Here is a 22,593-nt window from a genome sequence, read left to right as displayed (position 1 = left end):
TCCCATGTTAATGAGCGATGGTATTATTATTATTGAACTAAATATTATAAATATTGTGTGTGTAAAATTAGATTACGTTGATAATCTCGTTCGTAGGAGGGGGTGTTAAAGACTCACAGTCCCACATGTCTCGTCTTAAAGCCCAGCATGCCGTTCAAGCGAAGATCTTCGCTGTTTTCCCGTTCTCGCTTATCCAAAACAAAGATAATTTTATATTTTTATAATAAACTTTGTCTCATCCCATTCAAAAAAATGCCAAAACTTTTACAGGAGAAAACGGTCTTAATAAATTAGTTCATCACAATATCCAGAATTACGTTATCACTGAAAACGTTATGTTATATGCAACTACTAGTTAGTCTCTGTAATTATGACATATGATTATTTGTTTTAAACAATTATAAACAAAAAAGTAGCAATGTCATAAACATGTTTTTATGTACGTTGTGTCAAAAAAATATATCAACTAACCGGTTGTTTTCATCAAATAAGATTTGGTCGATCGAACTACATTAATCATCCTACATAAAGGGCAAAAAAAAAAAGAAGAAATTCCGCATAATTGAGAAAATTAATAAGTAAACACAATAAATACCAATATAGCAAATATTCAGGGTAGCCAATGTTACGATTCTGCACAAATTTTCATTAAACTAAAATTACAAATTAAGAAGAAATAAAGAAAATCATTCTAAACCAAAATGTCTTTAGTTTTCTCATCCATCTCTAACAACGAAGACAACGGTAAGAATCGTACGGACGTGGATGAAGTCTCGTCGGAGGAAGAAGACGAAGAACACGACGTGTAGAACGACAGAGGAGATAACGGAGATTCTCCAAGACCTATACTGGTACAATAAGAAGTGCTTGCCTCTCCGGCGGCGGCGCATGATGCAGAAATGCCGTCCACGTCGTCGTTGGCAATGTTGTTTCTGATGGGTTCATTCGCGTTTGGTGGTAAGTTCAAGAGTAGATCGACAAAAGCGGCGAAGATGTATCGATGGCTGGTCTTGGCGTTGACTTTCAAGAACTGGACAAGAAGCTGCTCGAGGCTTCTCCAGTCGTGGTGAAGCGAGTGTGCCTCAACCATCTCCTCCATGGATCTCTTGAAGTCTGAGTAAGGGTCGTTTGATTCCAAGGACAAGAGCATGAAGCCTTCTTCCTCCTCCTCTGCTTCTTCTTCTATTTCTTCTTGTACTCGCTTAGTTGTAGCTTCTTCGAGTATAGAGTTGGATTCTCCTTTGATTTCGAAGATAAGTCTCTCTGAAGATCTAAGACCTTTTATCACACTCTCTATCGACTCTTTGATCTCAGGTGGGTCAACCTCATCGTCTTCTTGCTCGTGGATAGGGTTGGTGAAAGTGATGGTGGCTCTGAAAGATATAGTTTTAGGGTTTTGATGACAAGAAGGCCATGCCCATGAAGTGGAATTTGTTGATGATGAAACTGAATTTGAAGAACACGAAAACGAAGAGTGGTTCTTGTTTACAAATGGGATTTTCATATTTTTTTTCTCTTTTTATTTTGTTAAGAAATAGGACAATAAAATATTTTGTTTGTTTGCTTGGGGATTAGATTCAAAGTAAGAAACTGAGAGAGTTAATGGAGTCAGGGAGGGAGGGAGGGAAGATTTTAAGGGTTTGAAGAGGGGGAGAACAGGGAGGCTTAGTGGGGTCTATTTCTTTACTTATTTTAACGTCTATATATTTATTTACATCTATTTTTCTTTTATTTGGTTGTTGTATTAAATTAATGGCTTGATAATTTAATGTTGTTTGGTTGGGATTCATTCAATATAATTCAGTACTACCTTTTTCCTGTTACGCTGTTCTCGTATTTATTATAATAAATGATCTATTTTCCTCTTCTCGTCGCCTTTCCTCGTAGCTTTCTTCCAATATATTCTTAGGAGTATTTTAAACTTTTTTAAACGATGCTATAACTTACAAGGTTGGTTCATTTTATCATTTCAACAGTCTATCACAAATTATTGGGTTTAAATCCATCAGAGTTTTGATATTTGTTTAGAAACATCGTTTACCGTGATATGTACAGACGAATGGCAATGATATTTTATTACAACTATTTTGAAAGTTAGCTATGTGTCAATGATCGCAGTTTTTAAAAGTTAATTGAAACTTTCCGTACTAGGGGACTACACATATATATTGCACGTGGCATAAAAAGTAATTGTGATTCCTAAAGAAAGCAGAATATTAGGTCACATTAAATGTTAGTCCATATTGAATTCAAATTTTTTAATTAATGTCTCTAGAAGTGAGCATCTGTATGAAGCCAATCTCCCGATTGAATTTCACTAGACACCAAACTTGATTATGTTATACTCCCTCCGTTTTTTTATATAAGTCGTTTTAGAGAAATTTTTATGTTCCAAATTATATGACGTTTTCAGTTTTCTATGTAAAATTTATTAACACTTATTAATGTTATATGACCAATGATAATATACCTTCTATTTTGTTATTGGTTGATTTGTGGTTAGGTAAATAATTAATGATGTTTTTGTTTAGAAAATAGAAAAAAATTAATGATTTCTTAATCTATGTGCACAATTCTAAAACGACTTATATTAAAAAACGGAGGGAGTATAAGAGGTAAAGAGTTTGTGCTTGTTTTAATGTCTAAGACTTTGTTCTTTCGATGTTCGATGTTACCTACGATTCCAGAGTTTCTCACAAAAAGTTCTTGTAGATCAATATAACTTCATATTGATGTATCAACGTCTATCATTTGTTCTTTGGAATATTAGTTTTCGGATCCGAAGTGAAGCGCCTCTTTGAGTTCTTTCATCCCTTAAAAACATATATCTCTATTTTCGTTGTATTAGTTTTTTTGTATTCAACTTGCCATTGAATTTACTTTCAGTTGTACTTTTTCGAGTCATTTGAGCGTTCAGATTAATATAACAGTTTTCATAAAAAAAAAAAAAAGATAAAGAATTCAACCCTACCTTTTTCTTTTCTTTTAAAATTAAAATAATTTGAACTCGACATTCCTTTTATTTGTCATATTCTTAATTAACTCATATATGTTCTGAATAATAAAAGTTGGTTAAATGTATTTATATTTATTGCTAACTTTTAAAACATTATTTTGACATATATAATCTAGAATTAAAACATATATATATATATATATATATATATATTAATGATTTGTACGGATATGTGAAAGAAAAATTTATTATGCTGAAAGTACAAAATATCACTTACGTTGTAGTTGTAAATAATGCTATACTAACATCTAAGTTAGAAAACTAACTCGAGTTTGGTTCTCTAACTTTTATTTTCAGGTGGTTCTCTACCTTCATTTGTGTTATTTACTTTTCCTCAATAAACAGAAGTGGATGGAATAATCTTTATACTGTTCAAAAATATACTTGTATAGAAATTTAAATCAAACCAAAAGTTAAATATTTTTAAACTTATAAATTAAATAATAAAAATTTGAGTTACTATTTCTAATACCAAAAATTCGAAAACACGAAAGAGATATGAATAAATCCATAGCATTAAGTCATACTTTAGACTTAAACATTAGTCCATGGATTAAATGAAAAAGAAGAGCAATAAACTAAAAGAAGAAAAACTCAACAACCAGTTAAACCAACAAATCGACCAACTAACTGACCAACAAACAAAAGATATGACGTCAATTTTAAGAAATTTTGTAAAACCAGACAGTATCCAATTATTATGTATTTAAAACTAATTGTTATTACACGTCTCCTCCCCGAATCGGAAACATATTTGGTGTGTTCTCTTTCATGGAAACTGCTCGCACCTGAAACCTATTTACATATACTCTCTGTTTCACAATACATGAAATTTTAGGATTATGCACAACTATTAAAAAACTTATTTTTATCATAAAATATTATTAAAATATAAATTAAAAATTATTCAACTAATCATACAACATACTACAAAATATCACTAGTTACACAGTTTTTAATAAAGTTAAAAAATACATTAGTATATAAAAACATCATCTATTTTGAAACATCAAAAACTTTCTAAAACATCATCTATTTAAAAACAGAGAGAATATGCGTATAAAGTTTTGTATCATTATAATACGCATGCATGTATTTTATGTCCATCGTTATCTTAACCGACGGGTTAAGAAATATTAAGTACATCTACTCCCTCCGTTTCAAAATAGATGATGTTTTAATTAGTTTTTGATGTTTTAAAATAGATGATGTTTTCATATATCAATGCACTTTTTCACTTTATCAAAAACTGTGTAACCAATGATATTTTGTAGTATGTTTTGTGATTGGTTGAATAACTTTTAATTTATATTTTAATGATATTTTTAAAATAAATAACAATTTTCTTAATAGTTGTGTACAATCTTAAAACTTCATGTATTTTGAAACAGAGGGAGTATGATTTATTGTTCAGAAGCTCTGAATCTCGAATGTATTTTTTTTTCTGTAAAATGCAGTAGATCACATGAATAAAAGACATGATTAAAAAGAGTAATAATTATAGATCGTATCAGTGAATTTATTTTATAGAAGGCAAGGGCCATGTGAGTCTCTTCCAATTCCATTTCGCACGTACCTTTCACACACGTGCCTCTCACGCATCGCCAGTTAAGAGATTGCGACACGGGAGGAGAGATATATCTATCATGATCATATCTTAAACCATCTAAATAGACAATTAATATTGTAGAGGAAGAAGCTTCGAAATAATTATACAATTATAAGTGGAGATATCAGACAAATCATGTGGATTTATTAAAACGGAGATAATGATTGATAGCTGTATGTCTTATAAATTGTAATTATGCCAAGGCTTCATGGATGCTTCGCATGGCGTTTCGTTTGACTCATGACACTTTCTTTATACAACATTGCTCTTAGATAATTAATCATTGTAATATTTTAAACCATACAAAATAATATCTAACGGATCCTGTATTGAAAATATGTCAACATATATTTAGTTAGTTATTTATAATTATCAACCATGAGAGATATCAGAATCTTATTTTATGTTTTTATTTTCCTTTTCACAATGTATCTTTCTTTTCTATTTGAATAAATTGCATCTTACAGAAAAATAGGTAACTCTTATACACAAATAGATGAAACCATCATAAGCAGCAAACATATATAACATAATGATAATAAACAATCACACATCTTCCTGAATTGGTATTTGGTTGGCAATATTCACCTGAGCCTGGGGAGGGTTGAACATGTTCGAACCATAGGTAGAAAAAAGTTTGAGCTTCCTATTATTGTGATGAGCTTGCAGTGTTAGAATATTTTTGGATGTTTCTTTTTCTCCTTACGCTTTTATTCATAACTATCAAAGGTCAAAGTCGCGAAAATCGTAGTTGCAAGTTCATAAAGTAAAAAATGATAAAGCGATTCGCATTTCTATTTTTACCATCAAAGATTAAGTCGTGATATATCATATTCTAGGTTCATAAGGTTCAGGTAAACAAAACATGATGGAAATGCGAGATTCTCATAAAAAGATGTTAACAATATCTATTTTTTTTTACTAACTCATAACCCCTTCCAGTATATATTTTACCAAGACTAAACAATTAAAATGATTTTATGTAGAATATATTCGTTATGGAAGTTTGAGGGTGGTGGAAGAGCAAAAGAAGGGACCATTTCGTGGCATGCACCAGCTGAGACAATGTGGTCCACTTGCTACGAAATCTATCCTCCTCTCTTCATCGCTATATCAAAATATGATTCCTTTCTACTAATTTACAAACTCTGTATAGTAATATTATATAGTAATACTATTCTCAGCTTAGCTCATCAATTTGGATATATTTGAAAAATATTCCAAATGAAAAGTACTACATCGTTCCACCTTATAGTTTAAATTTATATCGAAGAATATGTAAAAGTCAACTAACTAGTTTTTTTGCTAAATATTAATTAATTAACTAGTTATCTTTTGCAAATAATTTGAACTTTTCTTTTGAACTATAAGATTATGATTAGGGCATCTCCAACAATGACACAAAAAAAAAAAAAAAAACAATGACACCAAATTTGGTGTTGAAATTACACCAAATTTGGTGTTTTGGTGTCAATTTTTTTTTGTCATCTCCAATAATAACACCAAATCTTACACCATAAGCAATATTATATATTATTTGATGTTTTCAGTTTTAAAACTTTTATATTTCTATTATTTGTAATTGATAAATAATAATTTTGTTATATCTAGATTATATCTATATTTTATTATTTGTAAGTGATAAATAATAATAGTTATTTACTAATTTATTTTGAATATAATAATAAAATAAAAATAGAACTAAATTTTTTAATTATATGAAAATAAATTAAAAATAAAAATAATATATTATAATTAATGTTTAATTACAAATTTAATAGTAATTGATCTATATTATTAAATAAAACATATTAAAATGTATTTTAGAAATGTTGCGTGATGAATATTATCACACCAAATGTGAAAATAAATTTAAAACAAAAATAATACAATATTTTATGTTTAATTACAAATTTGATAGTAATTAAAGTATATTTTTAAATGAAACATATTAAAATATGTATTTTTAAAATTTGGTGTGATGAATAAAATGTTACACTAAATTTGGTGTAACACTATTCACATTACACCAAATTTGGTGGGATGATGTCAAATTTGATGTTTTGTTGGAGATGAAATCACACCAAATTTGATGTTTTCGTGTCTTGTTGACGATGACTTACAAATATCAATGTCTATCAAGGGATTGATTCCATTAAAAAAAATAGAGTAAGCCTGATGGTTTATCCATCATAATATGCATATATAGACATTCTTACTGGAATTTGGAACGAGGTTTAAACATAAACTGTTATGCTGAAACAAATTCATGACACAGAAATACACATGTTGTAACAATAATTGAGATATCTTTAAGGCTTTATATATAATTTAATTGTTCTTGGGTCCATGAAATTGTAGCGACGTGACTAAAGTGGTGAGGGGACAGTGTGGTGGTGTCACGAATACGAAAGATTAATATTTGAAGCTCAGAACTTGGAGAATGTCATGTTACTGTTTTTGATCTTTGAATATAAAAGAATGATTAAAAATGTTAAGATTATAGCTTTCAAAGAATGTAGGCCCAATCTTATCTGTGTATCCTTATTTATTTGGGACCATTTGTTATCTTCTCTCTAGTGGCCCTAATGGACAAATATTTTACTCAGTACAGTGTTGCATCCATGGAAAATATCAAAATCTTGAATGTTTTTGGCAGTTAAAGATTAATATTTGAAACCAATCTCAAATGTTTTTGCCAAATTGAAGTTAGCTGATGATGATGCGTTAAGTTATAACCATTGTGTTATGGACCTTCTATTCGTAGTATCATAGAAACGTAATCAAATCACTCACGTTATGTTCTATATATACCGGAACTTGTATATATGATTTGGAGTGAAACCATTACAATTAGAAAATGAGCTAAGACTGTATGAGGAAGAGAATGTACAAACACGATCGATGTAACGAGTTCGTATATCAACTTAAGAATCCTGCGTCCTGGTAAAGCGTCTCCTAATAGTAGAAACCTAGTATCATCAATTGGGCCTTATAGTCATATATGCTGGATCCTTTTAAGATGCTTTTATAAAAACATTCATTAAGTTTTTTTAGGAGCTTATTTGTTAATAACCATATCTCAAAGACAAATTAAGCGAGTGACAACGATTTTGACATAATGCAATGTCAGACATTTAGACCACAAACTATCCAGTTTTGCTTCTCCAGAAAAGTCTTAGCTGGGTTGTTGGAGATGGTGAAAGTATCAGGGTCTGGAGTGATCCATGGTTGTCATGCTCCACTCCAGAAACCCCTATAGGTCTTGCAAACGAACAAGAATCCGACCTACGTGTGAGGAACCTTCTCGGCCCCCTCACTAAAAAGTGGGACGCAAGGAGGATTCACCTACACCTTTCTCAGTATGAGGATACCATTCGAAAGATCATCACCAGCTCAGCCTAAGTAAATGATGCTCTTTTCTGGCTGCCTGAAGTGTCGGGTTCTTACACAACAAAATCAGGATACGACATTGCTAGTGCTATGGAAACCAACCCAAACCATCAATGTCCAAATTTTGATTGGATAAAATGCATATGGAAGGTGAAGACTTCCCTAAAATTGAAAGATTTTCTTTGGAAGGTGATCAACAAAGCTATTCCAGTCAGCACAAATCTTGCTCGCCGTGGAATTCATACTTTCTGCTGCAAGCTGTGTGGCGGTGTGGAGGACGATCTTCCCACCTTTATCTCTTGTCCTCTTGCGGTGTCTGTTTGGGAGATTGCTCCGGTGGCGTGGACATCAGATACTTCTCTGCCATCTCTTGCTACCCTCCTTACGGTTGGGGATAGGATGGCGATTTTGCCCCCTGTGGGCCTCTATATACCACTGTGGCCATAGATCCTTTGGAATCTATGGAAATCTCGTAACAAACTTTTATTTGATGGCAAATCATTCACAGAGAAGGAAATCATTCTAAAGGCTATCAAAGATGCAAAAGAGTGAAAAAATGCCCAACTCGAAGCCCAAGTCTCTGGCACTCCAGTCCAACGACTCCCTCAACACAACAGAGCCAATCCCCCTCTCGATCCCCTCACCGGGGCTATCTGTCATGTCGACGCTGCCTGGTGTGCTGCGACGGGACGATGTGGAATAGGCGGGATCTTCAAAGGGACATGACTCTCTTCTCTGACTTTTATTTGCATCTCTCAATCAGGTATCTCCTCCGCTCTGATGGCTGAAGCCATTGCGCGGTCATGAAGGCTGCTGCGTCCAACATTCAATCACTTACGGTCATGTCTGATTCCCAAATTCTCATCTCTCTACTGAAGAACAAGGAGTCTAGACCAGCACTTTGGGATATGTTCGACATCTATCATTTTAGCAAGTTATTTGATACTATCTCCTTTCGCTATGTTCTTTGATTGCAAAACTTAGAGGCTGATGGTGTGGCAAAATAAGCACTCTCGTTACCTGTTGTGTCCCCCTTTCATGGGGAATGAAACCTTTTAAATTTGAATGAATCAGTAGTTTGACCCAAAAAAAAACATATCTAAAAGACAAATTAGGTGAGTGACAATGATTTTGACATAATGCAATGTGAGACATTTAGACCACAAACCATCCGGTTTTGTCCTTGTGCGTAAAAGGTTTCCAATTGCAAGTGAGATAGTAACTGACGTCATTCTTTTGGTAACGTATTAACAAGCACATATCGATACACATCATAATATGAAGCATTATTTTTTTTTTTGAATGAATGCTAAAGTTTATTCATTAAGAAACCTTTTTACATCTAGTGAACCTTTATATGAAAGAAAATCTACTCTTATCTCTTTTCCTATACACCATCTTCAAAAAAGGATCAAAACTTCTTGTTCAAGCAACCTCCTATTTACACTCTAGTACCAAACTAATACTGCAAAATGTTCTCAAATCCTTTGACCCCCTTCGTCTGAATTAGGCTGAGCTTGTTATAAACTAGAATAGTAATTACATATTGCTTAAACTTTGAAATGTATATGATTATAGGAAAAGAGGTAATGCTTACCCCAACGTCAACCCAAACCTTTCATAAACTCAATCCAAAACACTAATCACTAAAACCTAAAAAAAAATAAAAACACTAACTCAAATTTTAGAATATGCAAATAGTACATGATATGAAGCATTCTTAAAATATAAAACTTAAATATAAATAGAATAAAATAAAATTAATAAAATAAATAGACTAATACATATTAGTAAAATTATGAAATGACTTTAATCGCATGAAAGAATTTAATATTTACCCCAATTTCAATCCCCACCTTCCAAATATTAACCATAAACCTTAATAACTAAACTCTAAATCCAAATATAATAGAACAAAACAAATTGAATGATACATATTGATGAAACTATAAATTGTCTATGATTACATGTAAGGAGTTAATGCTAATCCTAAATTCAAATTTACTATAGCGAAAAAGATGAAAATTGACGGGATTAGGAAAAAAATGGAAGAGTCAACATCATATGAGATCATGGCCATCGTAGAAAATTAACAAGAGAAGTACAAAGGAGGCAGTTATGAATATTGAAGAGCCACATATTATTTTCGATAGATAAAACTTATTGTTTTTTTTCTCTATACGCAGGTTTCACCGGTTGTGTGAAAAGAATAATAATATTATTATATAAAAGTCACGCCTTTTATAAATGTACTAAAGGAAATGGGACATCTAGCTAATTTTACCGTGTCTTTCACCATTATACAGTACAATCTCTCCTTTTTTAATCTATGACTAGATTTTGATCCGCGCAACCGCGCGGATATTTGTTTTTACTTTTTTTATATATAAATTATTATTTTTAAATATTAGTGATATATTTTTTTAACAATAATCATATACTGAAATGTTTATATAACTATTTCAAATATAATAATTTGATAATTTACATGTTATAACTAATCATTTGGTTAAAACCGTATGTATTTTCACTTCTTATTATATATTTATCTTATTATATTTGCATTTAGTCATTAAGAAAATTAATATATTCATGAGAAAACATATTTGAAAATTATTTTGTATTTACTTTATGCTAAATTCTGACCCGTGTTTCAAAGCTCTATTTCTTTTCACTAATATTTTTTATGCTTATTCATTTTAGATAATATATTATTGTATATACAAAAGTCTAAGATATGTTATTTTTTAGACATGTATTATAAGGTTTGTTAATTTTAAGCCGTTCTATCATCATATTATATTTTTAAAATAAATAATTTATATTTATGAAAATAAAATTTATAAATTTTTCAATTGAATATATTTTTATCTTATTTATTTAAGTATAATAATTGTACTTTAGCATGATCATGACTATAAAGTGGATAAAATAGGATATAATTTATTTATTTTTCATTTTATAAACGATAACTTAAAATACATTAAATTATTGTTAAAATACTCTTACACAGATTTATTAGAATTTTTAAATATAATATATAAATATATATTATATTTGAAATCAAAATATATTATGATTAAAGTAGTTACAAAGATTTTATATTATAAGCTTTAAAGAAATACATGTTAATTTTTATACATGTATTATGTATTTTGCTTAACCCATCTTACCAACGTATTAAATTTTATTTTTGAACATAAATATTTTATACTTATAAAAATAAAATTTATAAAATTTATAAATTTAATACAATTTTATTATACTTAGCTCAATATAATATTTTTAATATGATTGATTATGATTATATAATATATAAAATATTACAGAATTTTTTATTTTATAAACGATTACTGAATTTATTAATGTATAATAATATTTCAAACTAATTTGGAAATTAGTGAAAAATATTTTAATATAATTTCGAAAATAAAGATCTTGTAAAAATCTTTTAAAACAGATTTGTTAGATTTTTAAAATAAATAAATTTATACTTAAAATAAAAAGATATCAAAAGATATTATGATTAAAATATTTTAAAGATTCTATGTATTATTAGTTTTAATAAAATATATTTAATAAGATTTTTAAGTGATGGTCCAATTTAGAAAAAATCATACATGAAAAAAGTCATGACTTCTCTTTTAATATATAAGATTTTATACAAAACAAAATTTGATATGAGCCTCGGCGTTGACACCTCTCTCTTGCTCACACGAGCTCAAAAACAACTCGATCTTCTTAGAGAATATGATGAAGCAAGATTGTACGAATTGTTTAACAACCTCGGTTTCTTTTTAAAGACAAAGCCAAAACTAAAACATCAGTAGGTATCTTTTAAAGAGAACGATTAAAATAAACTGAAAGTCGAAACTAATTAATGAGTACAAACCAGCTATAATTTCAACTGAATTACAGTTCCGTCCTGGTTTTGAACTCCAATCCATTATTTTGACTTTTTTTTTCTTTTACCCAAAATATCATTTTTAAATTCTAATGCGATTTACACTTAATTTAAATTTAATACTAATTATAAAATATACTAATTTTATAAATAATTTTATTTATTTTAAATTACATTAGTTGTATATGTGTAATTAATAAAAACATAAACCTAATTCAATTATTCTCTTAATGTGTGTGAAAAGTATTAAAATGATAAATTTTACAAAATAGAAGGAGTATATGTTATGTATAAACCCAAAGGTTGGCCATAATGCTCCCAAAAGTAGAACAAGATTGATCTTCATTACCAACTAATATTTTTAAATAACAACAAAAATATAACATACCAATTTATGGCATATGATGATACATATAAAAATAATTAATATAACTAGATCTTGACATGCACAACCGTGCGGGCTATTATTTTATTATAAATAAGTATAAAAACTTAAATATTTAAATTTGTATTTTATCATTTTTTTATTGTTAATAAAAAGATATGAAAAGATTTTATTCATATATAATTTCAAAGCAAATATAGGAATATCTATTTGATTTGTTTGATTTAGAATAGTTCAAATAATTTAAATATTAATACAAAAATTAATTGAAACAATTTTATAAGTGGTGGTCCAAATTAAAAAGAAAAATCATACACAAATTAAATTATGACTTTTGTTTTAATAGAATAGATGATTTAACTGATAATGCTATCAAATTACACTAATTGATGGTCTTCTTAAAAAAATTAAAATATTTCAAATAATTTAAATATTAATACAAAAATTAATTGAAACAATATTATAAGTGGTGGTCCAAATTAAAAAGAAAAATCATACACAAATTAAATTATGACTTTTTTTAATAGAATAGATGATTTAGCTGATAATGCTATCAAATTACACTAATTGATGGTCTCCTTAAAAAAACGTATTTTCGCTACCTAAATAAAACATATTGAAAAATAAAACATAGAAAATACAAGATGATTACATAGACAACAAATAAGTTTTTTGAATATCCCAAAAATTAAAGCAGACAATGGAGGGAGACGTTAAGAAACCTGTGAGTTACGTTGTTCGGTTAAAACCTTCGAGCTAATCTATAGTGGCATGGCATGCTAAGTCTTGCATGGAAAGACATATAACACTACATATCTTTGAGTTAACACAATTTGAGTTAGGCTGGATGATATTCTTATATTCAATAATTATTCCAAAAATGTTCCAAAAACTAAAAAGGCTACGGTAATTAGTAGTATATATTTAAGGTAGCCATTCGTAATTACTCCCTCTGCATATAAATGTTTGATGTTTTAGTTTTTCTACTTGTATATTAAAAATGATGTTTTAACTTTAATTAATGCATTTTATTTTAAAACTATAATATAAATTAAAACCTAAAAATATGAAGGGTAGAAATTTATTGGGAAGCAAATAAAAATAGCAAAAACTAATAAATTAAAATATAGATTTTTTTTAATTAATATATGTGCAAATCTTAAACATCAATCTTTTAAATCGAGAGAGAAGAAGGAGTACTAGTTAGTCTGTATTAACTAACCACACATATAGATGAACGCACCAGCATTTTCATTTTACATAAAAAATTTAAATATATACCAAAACAAGAATCAAAGTATCAAACGAAAATTCTTCCGTACGTTCCGTTGAATGATAAGCACATGGGTGCATGGCTTGTAGATGAACCCATCGGCGTTATGGATGTATGCATTCCTAACACTGTATCACACCTCTATTATAATTACTAGGGGACGAAGCCCTCTCGCAAGCGCGGAGTTATTGACTTTTATATTTTTTTTACCGGAGAAAGATCCACAAGTACCGTGTGGTAGTCTTGTTGCATCATCTTTCGAAGTGAATGCAAGCTCTTTACTCCAACTGCAACATTAACCACAAACATAATATGCCAAACACATTTAAACACTTTTACATTTTGAAATTTATTTATTTTGTTTGAATACCAAAATTTCTTAAATCATTCATGGACAATATAACTTGTTTATATGTCATAGTATAGCAATTGGACATTAACTGTTTTATTTTTTTTAATGTTGTTTGTTGTTAAGAGTTTTATTTAGTGTTAAGTACTAAGTTGAATGATGCTTTCATGTCTGGAGATTAGTTTGTTCATCCTTATGAAACTTTGTATGATGTTAATGGTATTGTCAAAAAAAAAAACTACTCTTTTAGTTGTCAATTCATATAACTTTTGTTGAACCAATCAATTTTATGTGTATATGCATTTTTTATTCTACATTTTATTTTAATTAATTTAAATTTAGAATATTTGTTGTTTGGATAATTTTTACTGAATATTTTTATTATTTTTGTACTTCATTTATTAGCATATATGAATATTCGCCTTTTTTTACTATGACATGGAATTTACGTAAATATAAAATAGGTTTTCATTATATAAAACTAAAATATATAAGGAAGGTAGTTTGTGCTTATTTTCCTTCGTTTCTGTTTGTAAGCTTAATAGCATGACTTGCATATATGGTTTGACTTATCTTATTTGAAAATGATCAAATTTTGATTAAAAAATAATGAATGCGAGAGAAAATTATGTAAATTTTTTTTTATTATTTAAATTATTATCCTAAGTTTATGTTGATATTTTGAAATCGATTGTTCATAACAGTCTTATGACTGAGACCATTTCCTTAATATGTATGATGTTCCACTATTAAACTTAATATAACAACTTTAGAATTTTATTACATAAAAATGAAATAGAAGTGTATAAATGTTTTATATAATAGTGTCCATATTTTAAACATATAAGATAAATTATTTCCTTATATTTTGGTTTTCTTTGTGTTTTTAGATATATGTTTTGTTTTAATATAATTTTGATGATAGTAGAATAAGTTTGTTTTATTTTTTAGGTGTTGGACTGAAGTACGACTTGGATCAAATAATAAGTCTTCAAAATTAAAGTACATATGAAGGTAAATAAAGCTTATCATAAGAAAAACGCACAGCACTTACGTTTTCGTGTAAATTACTAAAATCATTATTCTTTCTCTCGTATGCGAACTTCTATTTTTTCCTTGTTTAAATTGTGATTTTCAATGAGTTTCAAAAAAAAATAGTGGTATTTATTTACAAATTTTGGGTTGAATGTTTTCTTGGTAGTGTTATTTTATATATTAATGTGTGTTATAGATAATCTACGTGTATAAACATTCTTTGTTGAAATGAACTTGAGATTCGTTTAGCCATTGCATCGGTGGTGTACACTCTGAACACCATTAAGTTGGGTGGCAAGTTTGTTTATACGTGATGCCCAAAAAAAAGTTATTATTGGGTTCACCCCATAGGTTTACCAACCAATAGAATTTCAATATTTCAAATTCGATGTCTTTTAGAAAAAGAAACAAAATATTATCAAAATATAATTATGTTCTTAATTAAAATAAAAAGGTTTAAAAAATTAGAATTTTTTTATTAGCGTCAGTAAACACTAAACCCTAAATCCTAATCTCTAAACTCTAAATCATAAACCCTAAATCCTTGGGTAAACTCTAAATCCTTGGATAAATCCTAAACTCTAAATCAAAAACACTAAACACTAAAACCTTAAACCCTAAATTCTAAACCATAAATCCTTGAGTGTTTAGTGTTTTTGATTTGGAGTTTAGGATTTATCCAAGGGTATAGGGTTTACCCAAGGGTTTATGATTTAGGATTTAGGGTTTAGGAATTAGGATTTAGGGTTTAGTATTTTGCTGAGGACGTTAAAAATATATTTTTTAATTACTATATTTTTTAAATTTATTTCTTTTTATCTTTTTATTTTAAATATATAATATAACTTATAGCTTGAAAAAATATTTTGTTTCTTTTTTTAAAAGATTTCAAGTATGAAATAACACAATCTTATTGGTTGGTGAACCTAAAAGTCATCATAGAGAGTGAACCTAAGAATAAGTCCCGAAAAAAAAAAAGTTCTTTTATCTATACTTAGTGTAAATGATGTAATCATGTAACATGGTATAGAAAAAACATGGTTTAACCGACTTCTTAACGGTTAAGTTACATGGGTTTCTTATAAGAATATGATTTGAAGAGACTAAAAGAGGTCGGTAGGCTTGGGCATTTCTAGGCCCATAACGAAGTTGTTAACAGGAACTGTTGAAGAGGAAAGGTTTCCGAGCTTAATCTTCCTTTAATATATTACTATTCTGTTATACCACAGAACTTTGAGATAGACTCTTTGATATTATAGTGGATGTTGCGAGCTAGAAATTTGCTGAGATATACCCTTGGACGATAAAGGTACTCGTAAATCTGTATTGGATAATTATGCTATTACCAAAAAAAAATGGCAAGAGTTCAGTTATAAAAAAAAATCTGTATTGTGTGATCGTGTTTGATTCGATTAGTAACTTAGCTCAGGGTAGAATCAAAGATAATTGCTCTTTTAATGATTTTTTGTACAGATAAATTTCTCTTTCTGAAAATCATGAAAAACCCTACTTAGTTACGAAATTTTCTTTTAGTAATTGTTAAAGACAATTCATTAATTAATTTAAGATAAAGGTAGTTTTCAAAATTTAATATCTATTATATATTAAAAGAGAAGCATTATAATAAATACATCACACTATAATAGATACGTGTCAGCTTCACAATGATTTAATAATGAGTATACAAACGCGTTCGCACTATATTCATAAATGTGTTTACACTATGTACTTTGCATTTTTTTTAATATAAAACTCACATACATGGTTCTAATAAAACTCTAAATTTTTCAATTCGAATAAAAGTAGATAACGAATCAAAAGCCAAACTATATATATATTATTTTTAATGTTTACATATAAAGTTGAGCAAAATATTCATAAATTTTGATCGATTCGTTATCCGTTTTGATTTGAACCAAAAAATCTGGATATCCGTAACTATACAAAACAAATCAAATACTCAAATACCAATATTTGTAGGAACAGATATCTAATTCGATATGTTATATGCATATATATACATATATGTAAATATTTATATATATATATATTATACTTTATATCAGTTTTAAAATATTATTATGAATTAAATTTATTATATTAGGTACTTGAATTAAAAAAAATTAAATAATGTTTTATTTTTGTAATAAAATGTTATCATTAAAATTTTCAATTATTTTTAAAATTTTCTTTTATTTACGGATCAAATCGGATATTCTTTAAAATTCTAAAACATTTCGGATATCTAAATCACCCAATATCTAGGTGGCTAAAGATCGAATCGACACAAATGCTTCCAAATACCCAAATATTCGATCTGTGCGCACCCCTATTTACATATACAATTTTATTTTCTTTATATGAAAAAATGACTAATGTCAAGGCCTTTTTATTTTAAATTAATTTTAATTTTATCTTTCATGTATTATTTTGAACAAAAATATCATTTAATATTAATTAACAATATCTTTATATATTTTTCAACTATTTTATATATTTTTTACATACACATACATGTGCACCTTGATGTGAGCACCTTATAACTAAGTATTCACCACAACTGAAGTATCTAATTTTTTTGAAAGTTGAAATATTTTTTCTTAATGCTTCTTTCACTACAGACCAAATTGTAGTAAAATAATTTGTCTTAATAATTTTCTTTTCTTTTTCTTAAATTATTATCTGTTTAGAGACTATGATATGAAACTATTGGTTCGACACGACGATTATCTAAAATTCATATCATGAAAATAAAAAATAATATTAATTTTTGATTTTTACCGCAGTAAAAATAAAATTTTTTAACCGAATAAACTAAAAATAATATTAATTTAAAATAATAGTTATATTTTAGAAGATTAAAAAATAAAAAAAAATTAAAACCGAACCAATATCTAGATTAAACAGATTTAATAATAATCACATTCCTCGCAAAGCGCGGGTTATATTACCTAGTATATTGTATTTGAAACATCATTGATATAATGTATAAGCTAATTGGTCGATATTTTCCGCTATGCAATTGAAAATTTATATATGGAAAATAATTGTCAGTTATACTAAGTATATGTATATTATCACATGACCACATATTTATACAATACTAACATATCATAATAGTTAACATAAAATTATGTATCAATTAATAAAGGTTATATTATTGACACCAGAACCATATATTTGTGGTTGCAAAGATAGATTATAAATGTAGAATCATTTCGGTATTTCTTGTAAAAGGTTGATTTTTAATATTGATATGTCGGATTCTGACGTTTGGTCCACTTTTAATTACATCAATGAAAAGGTACGAATTATGGTATTAATGATCTGGTACGTATTTGTTGATAAGTGTGTCATATTAACTATAAAGGTCGTGTAGTTAGAAATACATTAATATTGTTTACAAGGGTTTTTTTTAGAAAGGACTTAATTTATTGTTTACAAGTTGTGACATATATCTGATTTAGGTGAATCATTTTTCCTTAATATGTATATAAATGTAATTCTAGAATAGAGAGAGCTTTGAACTCTATACAATTGTTAACTAATGTATAGAAAAGAATCAAATACATATATAGGAATAAAAAGAAGAGAGTGAAAACTGAGCAAGGTTAACGAAGAATCAATACGATTTTGCTTTAGATAATACAAAATGAACCTTGTAAAAGTAAGGGATCAACAACTAAAACATGACAGGGACCAGATCTGAACTATTTTTTTATCCTTGTGGGCTTCTCGTCTGGTGCACATCTCCTGTGAAACTTATGTCCTGCAAAACAAAAAATATATTATTTTATATACAAACTTACTTCCTTGCAAGAGTATCAAATAAATCTAGACTTTCTATTTTCTTGGACTATAGTCACTATACATGTGCTGAGTCAACATAAAGATATATTAGGTGTTAGATGCAAATAATCTCCCGAAATATGATAGTCTTTTATTATTTGGGCAGCATCTCATGATATGGGTCCAAACACCAAATAGTTTCGTTGTCAAAGAGTAGATATATTGTCACGGTGCTAAAAACCAATAAAAGATGTGTCTATATACATCAACTCAAACACGTAAAATAGACACATCATGTATAAAGATTAGGTATAGAAGAAAAGTTTGACGGAATTGTCAAAATTAATGTCTGTGAAGACTAAAAAGCATATGATATAAATGGAAAACGTGCATGCACAACTGTAACAAATACTAGTTAATATTACAATAATAGTAGCAATAATAATGGCTTCGAATATTTACAACCGTTCCGCACCGCAGTTAACAGTAACAAAAATTTTGGTTCCGAATGGTGACTGCGGTTTGAGCGGTGCGGGACAAACGGTTTGACTGCGGTGCGGTTCTGACAGTTATAAAAATATATAGATATATGGTATATGCAGAGATTTTTGTTACTGTTAACTGCGGTGCGGTACGGGATGGATGTTAACAATAATGGACCGCACTTTTTCTAGGATAAGATTACAAAGACTGGTCGGCGTGATAGGTTTACGGTACAGTACTTCATGATTTTCTTCTGTACTTCCTCCTCCCCCCCCCCCCCCCCCCCCCCCCCCCCCCCAAAAAAAGGCTATTTATTTAAGTTGTTCATTTTCTTACTTTCAGTATTAAGAAAAATAATCTACACCATTAATTCGAGAAAACTTTATGTGCACAGAATTAAAGGACACTGAGATAGAGTAACGTCATGGCAATTATAAATGGAGAAAAGGTCAAACCAACTCGAATAACGATCTGACATTCTGACTATGCAAACGCGTGAACGAGAAACATAAAATGTCGGTTTGAATGATACTGACATTTGCTTTGATGTTTAAGTTTAACTACTCTACTTAGACTTTAACAAAACGAAAATATTTATTACTTAAAATAATATACTATATTGAAACGTACCATGTAGTACGGAGGAGGATAGTCTTGTTGAGGGTAGAGATGAAACTGGTCGTGACTGGTCGGACATATGGTGGAACCGTCTGGTGTAGATGGATCGGGCAAGTCGGAGTCTAGCTGACACTCCATGTTCACTCCGAACAGTCTTAATGTCTTCGAATTCCCTCTCTGGCTCTCCACCGCTTGAACTCCTGGCGTAACAAAAAATTGAGGAATCTCTCTTTTTACAACAACAAACTTGAGGAATCTTTTATGGATAACAACATACACTTTGACATGAAATTTTCCAAAAGGAACTGGAAACACGGCTTTTTTGGGAAAGTTTTCCCCATTTTGGTACGCAGATGACAAGCTTTACCACAACGACACGTCACGTTTAGATATATGGGCATATTATATCCGAATTACATTTGTAGTGCAAAACGTTATGTCCTCATTCACATCACATGAAACAATTATATATACACTAGGTTATGTTGAATGATGGGTTTTGGACTCAACTGATTTTTTAGATCGAATTTTAGTAAATGCATACATCCGGAACATATAGCGAGTGAGTGCATGCCATTTTGGTTACGGTCCAGGATACCGATTAAATATGTTGCGCAGATACACGGATGTATAAGATATAAATATGTGTAGTGGAAATGAAAATGGATAAAGAGCAGCTGTAAGGATACGAAACAAATGTCACGCAATGTTGATAAATACGAATCCGATTCTGTTTCTATGGGCTTCCATCGGGTTCTTTATTTTTACTTCTTTAAAGATAGAGCGTCTATCCCTCTCACGCGCTCATTACAAACCCCAAACACTATAAAGCGTTTTTCAGTTGTTGTTCACGTAACTTCAAACATTACATGAAAATATATTTTCACTTTAAATTTTGCTTTGTTACTTTTAACTCAAAATGACTCGTTAAGTTTTAATTTGTTATATACCCAATATGCATGGAAAATGAATTTATTCGTTGACAAAAACTAGAAGCGACAAAATGGACTTTTCTTCCTAATTTAATAAATGTTACAAATATTACTATATGGTTTGAGTTTCACTGAGATTATAATTGTAGTTAGTATTGATATTTTTTATGTTAAATAATCCGATTTTCCCAGATTCTGGAGTAAGTTTGGATTTCAGGACTTCTGTCCGAAAAAATCTCCTTGTTATAATTATAAAGAACTAAAATATTAAATTTAATGTCAATAATTAATTGATTAAAAGGGTACCTGCATGAGGATAATATTGGAGCGAGGCATTGGACTGAAGATGGCGATAAGAGTCGGAAGAGGAGGAAGAGTTGCCGCGTCTTCTCCAGCCAATGAAGAATCTTCCTCCGTCAACACGGTGGCGGTGGAAGAGAATGACGTCACCGGCGTCGAGCTGCTTCTCCTTGACGTATCTGCTCCATCCTTTGGTCAAGACATAACTCTGGCTACTGTTCCAATACGAGTATCTGAATCTCCATGGCTTACCTTCCTCGTCCTCGAAGCAGAGAAGTAATCCCTTCTCCATCGCGTCTGCGGTGGCTGCTGCGAGAGGGAAGTATCTCTCGGCGTGCTGTTTTGGGATGACGAGGCGGTTGAGTTTTCCGACGTCACTTGGGGTTAAGGGTTTCTCGAAAAGAGCTTCTTTTTCCTCCGCGACGTCGTTTTGATGGTGGTGGTGGCGGTGGTGCTGTTGTTGCCACATGAGAGAGTGGTAGTTGAAATCGCTTGAGTATTGGTTTATTGACATTTGAATGAGAGAGAAACAGACGACGAATTGTGATGAGAGAGAGAGAGAGAGAGATGGCAAATATTTTTTGAGATACCAATGCTGAGGTTACATGTATCTGCCTCTATTTATATATGTATAAATATATGTTTCAAAGAAAGAGAAAATCATCTATAATTCTATGATCAAGTGTATGTAAGATATGCGTATGCGTTTCTAGAGTGATTATATGTAAAATATAAATTAGTGCATAAAGTTGGACATATAAATTTCATATATGACATCCATGAATATGGAATAATACTCCTGATCTAAATGTACAAAGTCCACCGTATTCAAGGACACAGAAAATATGCTAAGGTGGGTGTTTTTTGGCCATATAAATATCATATACAAACATTAGGGATCGTTATCTCCTGGTATTTTAGGGTGTCTAGATTTCACATTTTGGTTTTCTGTACATATTATATATGTAACATATCTATATATACATGTGAGACGTGTTTTGTCGGGATCAGGCACATGTTATCGCATTATCCTCCATTTTCTAGCTTACTACTAACTTCTCAAGCACGTGCATTCCATTCACCACCCAACAAATCATCCAACTATCTCATTCTTGATTATGTTAGATTTTGACATACCGACATTTGTATTACGAGTAAACATCATTACAATTTAGACATAGGTTTCTTCTATTTTATGGTTTTACATATAGTTTCCATACAATAGTATTCATTAATTTTCGTTATACCTTTCTACAATTTAATAGAGTAGAAAGAATTTTATGATTCCAGAAATAGTAAGGATAGAGATATATTGAAAACTAACAGGGAAAAGGAAAAGAAAGGCAGATACATGGACCAACGCCTAGAAAAGATATTTTGTCTCTTAACCAAGAAGACTTCTATGTACAGCCTTTCCTTATTTAGTTCTTTTTCATCACGTGCATGACACATCTCTTTAATGTTTACGTATTGTTCATAAATATTCGGAAATTGTGTGTCTCTGGCT

General features: G+C 29.6%; 2 protein-coding genes across 2 annotated transcripts; both read right to left on the bottom strand.

Annotated features, from left to right (window-relative positions):
• Window positions 1–562: 562 nt before the first annotated feature.
• On the bottom strand, window positions 563–1,662 carry LOC125603624 (transcription repressor OFP15-like). The gene has a single exon (XM_048774516.1). It carries the CDS (start codon window positions 1,502–1,504, stop codon window positions 692–694), a length of 813 nt encoding a protein of 270 aa, XP_048630473.1. The 5' UTR covers window positions 1,505–1,662; the 3' UTR covers window positions 563–691.
• Window positions 1,663–18,553: 16,891 nt separating this feature from the next.
• On the bottom strand, window positions 18,554–21,702 carry LOC106454742 (B3 domain-containing protein At2g36080). Its single transcript, XM_048774526.1, has 3 exons — window positions 21,093–21,702; window positions 19,867–20,054; window positions 18,554–18,733 (listed from the first exon to the last, which is right to left on the bottom strand). Exons 1-3 carry the CDS (start codon window positions 21,598–21,600, stop codon window positions 18,683–18,685), a joined length of 747 nt encoding a protein of 248 aa, XP_048630483.1. The 5' UTR covers window positions 21,601–21,702; the 3' UTR covers window positions 18,554–18,682.
• Window positions 21,703–22,593: the final 891 nt, after the last annotated feature.

This window comes from Brassica napus, unplaced genomic scaffold (genome assembly GCF_020379485.1).
Source record: "Brassica napus cultivar Da-Ae unplaced genomic scaffold, Da-Ae ScsIHWf_363;HRSCAF=573, whole genome shotgun sequence".
Taxonomy (NCBI): Eukaryota; Viridiplantae; Streptophyta; class Magnoliopsida; order Brassicales; family Brassicaceae; genus Brassica; species Brassica napus.
The sequence above is the reverse complement of the archived record's forward strand: the minus strand, read 5'-3'. Positions and strand labels throughout refer to the sequence as shown.